The sequence below is a fragment of the Aplysia californica genome, unplaced genomic scaffold (assembly GCF_000002075.1).
Source record: "Aplysia californica isolate F4 #8 unplaced genomic scaffold, AplCal3.0 scaffold00156, whole genome shotgun sequence".
Classification (NCBI taxonomy): domain Eukaryota; kingdom Metazoa; phylum Mollusca; class Gastropoda; order Aplysiida; family Aplysiidae; genus Aplysia; species Aplysia californica.
Window position 1 is genome coordinate 1,224,357 of NW_004797426.1, and position 4,019 is coordinate 1,228,375.

Here is a 4,019-nt window from a genome sequence, read left to right on the forward strand (position 1 = left end):
AATCTGCTGAGATCTGAAATGCTACTGAAAAATGACTCAACAGATGATAAAAAGCATATATAAAAACATATACAGTCGAACCTGCCTGAATGGAAACCTGTATAAAACGGAAACCTGTCTAACGGAATCTCTCCCCGCTCCCCCCTTGATATAGATTCTACATCTATTCCTCTTTAATTACCTCTGTATAAAACGGAAACCTGTCCAACGTGGAAAGGGAAAGAAAAATCCGCTCCCTTCCGAGGGTTTCACCAGCCTAAGACGGAAAATGCTTTGCCCGCTCAACTCTTGTTTGAAACAAATCGAACAAGTTTGGTTCCGCCGTCTCTAAACTTAACGGCATTGCCATGCCGCTGGGCGAGGAAGAAGAGTAGGGGTGCAATTTGGGAGTAGATGTTACCCCATCATGTGAGCCCGGAGCGATGCAGATGGTCAGTGTAGTGTGGGTGTGAAATCTCACGACTGCCCGTGAGAGTGCTCAAGTAGCCAGCCACCACGGGAACTTTCATGGGTAACCTAGCCGGGAGTTCCGGTACTAGTTACCGGTACCTGCCCATCCCTAGTACCCATGGATTTTTTAACAAATCGCAAATACTGTCTGCTATTAGCCCAACATGTACCGCTGATCAATAAGAGTTCGGCACATCAGTTGCTACGCCTGGGGGGGGCGCAGTTCGTAGACTGAGTGAACAGGCTAGCTGCCTCGAGATCTTGACCGATTAACTGAAAGGAGCAAACAGGTTGCGAACATTAGATGCCAGGGTGATAGAATCAACGTCCTGTTTCTTCAAGATCAACTTGAGAGATTCTGACGGGACTGCATTGTGACGATACGGAATTATGAACAAGTTAGCCAAGTTTAGCTTCGCTGGCTCAGTGGGCTTGCTCATTCATTTCATGATGTCGTAATTTGCATAGCAGTAATTTTTGTGCTTTTGACCAATGCGGGGCGTTTCAGGGGGCATGCCCCCTCCTCCCTCCATAGATTGATGTTTTGCAATTAGTTTTGATATTTTTGAGGAAATAATTTATTTGCGACAGTTTGCGTGGCCATGTGTGATCTGCAGCAGAGAGTGAGGACGTTTGACCCCCAAAAGTAGTGCTTCTGTTTGGTTTGCAGGAGTGAAAGTAATAATTTACCAATTTTTATTTTAAAATGTTAGTGTCGAAACTGCCTTTTCAATCAAAGTTTGTATTATTATTGAATTCGTTTCTTTGCATTTTGTGTCAGGACTTGAGAAGTTTGTGGCCTCGGCTGACGCGTATGCAGATGGAGCGTGCTCTCATGACATTGTGGCCGGGTATTGCCGGAGCTCTCCTATGTGTGCCGAACTGTTCAGCCTCATTGACTCAGCCTCTGAAACGCCAGCAAAACCCAGTGAAGTAAGTGGGGATTTTGTTCTTTTGTATAATCCAATGCAAACAGTCACAAGGGAAAAGGTTTTGTTGAAGACACTACTTTGATGGTGATGTTATGTTATATATATACTTTGATGGTGCTTTATGTTATGTTATATATATACTTTGATGGTGATGTTATGTTATATATATACTTTTATGGTGATGTTATGTTATATATATACTTTGATGGTGATGTTATGTTATATATATACTTTGATGGTGCTTTATGTTATGCTTTTAAGTTTCACATTGAACCGCAGTGCCTAGTTGTATGTGTATATGCTTTTCCTTATTAGTAAATTCATTGTTGATTGAAAAAAAAAAATTTGTTTTTATCAAGGACAGGTAATTCTTTCCATTCAAAAATGTATCTTGAGGTGAAATTGAATATATCTCTGAACTGAGACTGATGTGGTTTGCTCCTTTTTTAATATATCATCTATTGTCCTTATCTCTCCTTCTTCTTTTCTTTGTATGTTATTCTTTTGTAACACCTCTAATCTCAGGTACTTGTAGGACCCATGTTTGACCTATTTGTGTAGCAGGTGCAAGTGCCTTGAGACTTTCACAACAAAAATAAATTCATGAATATTTGAGAAAAACAATATATATGGATACCCTTACTAAAATAAATGAATATTTGATAAATAATATATAGATTGTAACTTTGTAAGATCCTAGTGACGATGTTGAACGTAATTAACTCCACAGCACAGCCAAGTGTTCTTATGCCTGGAGCGGATCCTCACTCGGATACGGAACGACCTCACCAAGCACAGCTCCCTGGGGGAGACGATTGTGCAGAAAATCCTGGCCGGCCACCTGGGCCAGGTGTACAGGTGTCTCCGGGACCAGAACAAGTGAGGGCTTTTTGTGTCTGATTTGTCTCTTGGAATACGAGAACGGAAGAATGTCCCACATTTGTAACGAGCCAATTTTGTCATCCAATTTTTTAGCACCACAAACTTCCGTTTTACTCCGCTCCTATTTAACCAATGTGTGTAAAATGAACAACAAACTGAATAGAAATGAAAGCTTCACTCAATAAAGTCAGTTTGATTATAGATCAGATGGATTTGCTTGGGTTTAGGATTATTGTTATGGCTGTCCATATTGGAACAGTTCTGCGTGGTAACTAAACAAGCTATTGGCGTGCCTGCTTAATGTTGAATTGCTGTAAGGGGTTTTCTTTCCGTACTGTTTTAAAAAGTGGAGTGATAGAATGAATGAAGGTTGAAGAGGTATCCCTAGAAAAAAAACTATCAAGGCTGAAAGGTTATAACTGACTTGCTTTCGTAACTCTACTTCTCCACAGATCCAAAACTATCAAATGTGCGCTGCAGCTGCTTATTGCAATGGCTATGCTCAGCGACAAAGCGAAGAAAACCTTGCAGATGAGACTGAATTTTGAACATCAGAGTTTCCCACCGTTATTTAAAAGAAGGAATAGAAAGGTGAGATGGCGTGGCCTGTCCTTGGTCGAGTTACTTTCTACTTTGTTGTTGTGTGGTTGGTTGTAATATGCTTGAGCAATTCTCGTCATATTTTATTGTGATTTTCACTGACGGTTTAGTTTTCCTTCACTGCCCAAACCTGGCAGTTCTTCAACGCAGGCTCCTACACACACCTACAGACTTACAAAGCCTGCTCTACTCTGGAGTTGACCAGATGACAAGGACATGTAGTTACTTGAGGGAGGCATTGCGCTGCCAAGAGCGAAATGCTCGCTGCTAAAGGGATTTGAAAACAACAACAACAACTGACATTTTAGTTGTAATAACTATCTGAATGTACATTTCGACCCCATCATATGCCACTTTTCAAAATGGCATTCAGTGGAGTCTTACAGTGAGCTGTCAATATGCTTGGATTGTTTTCTTAACTGCTTGCCCTGTATGTTTTTGGCCCAAAAATCAGGTACATTTTTTTTCTTCCGTGAAATACATTCCTTTCTCCACTCTTTGACCAACAGGATCCCCAAGACGTGCGGAGCTGCATGGTTCTCTTGACCTTGGCCTTTGTCCTGGACAGTGACAGCAGTAGCACCGACACCCTGGTGCAGCAGAGAAGTACGTCTCACACTCACGCTCGCTTCATCTCACACTCACACTTGCTTCATCTCATACTCACACTCGCTTCATCTCACACTCACACTCGCTTCATCTCACACTCGCACTCGCTTCATCTCACACTCACACTCTCACTCTCTTCATCTCACACTCACACTCGCTTCATGTCACACTTGCATATTCTCACACTCTCTTCATCTCACACTCACACTCGCTTCATGTCACACTTGCTTCATCTCACACTCGCTTCATCTCACACTTGCTTCATCTCACACTCACACTCGCTTCATCTCACACTCACACTCGCTTCATCTCACACTCGCACTCGCTTCATCTCACACTCACACTCTCACTCTCTTCATCTCACACTCACACTCGCTTCATGTCACACTTGCATATTCTCACACTCTCTTCATCTCACACTCACACTCGCTTCATGTCACACTTGCTTCATCTCACACTCGCTTCATCTCACACTTGCTTCATCTCACACTCACACTCGCTTCATCTCACACTCACACTCGCTTCATGTCACACTTGCTTCATCTC

At 42.3% G+C, this 4,019-nt stretch overlaps 1 protein-coding gene across 1 annotated transcript in view; it reads left to right on the forward strand.

Annotated features, from left to right (window-relative positions):
- The window catches only part of LOC101845848 (nucleolar pre-ribosomal-associated protein 1), a 34,835-nt gene that overhangs the window by 853 nt on the left and 29,963 nt on the right, over positions 1-4,019 (forward strand). Inside the window, exons 2-5 of the mRNA XM_005097527.3 lie at positions 1,232-1,383; positions 2,113-2,261; positions 2,717-2,855; positions 3,374-3,470. Coding sequence (XP_005097584.1) covers positions 1,232-1,383; positions 2,113-2,261; positions 2,717-2,855; positions 3,374-3,470 — 537 coding nt within the window. The remainder of the gene's footprint in view (positions 1-1,231; positions 1,384-2,112; positions 2,262-2,716; positions 2,856-3,373; positions 3,471-4,019) is intronic.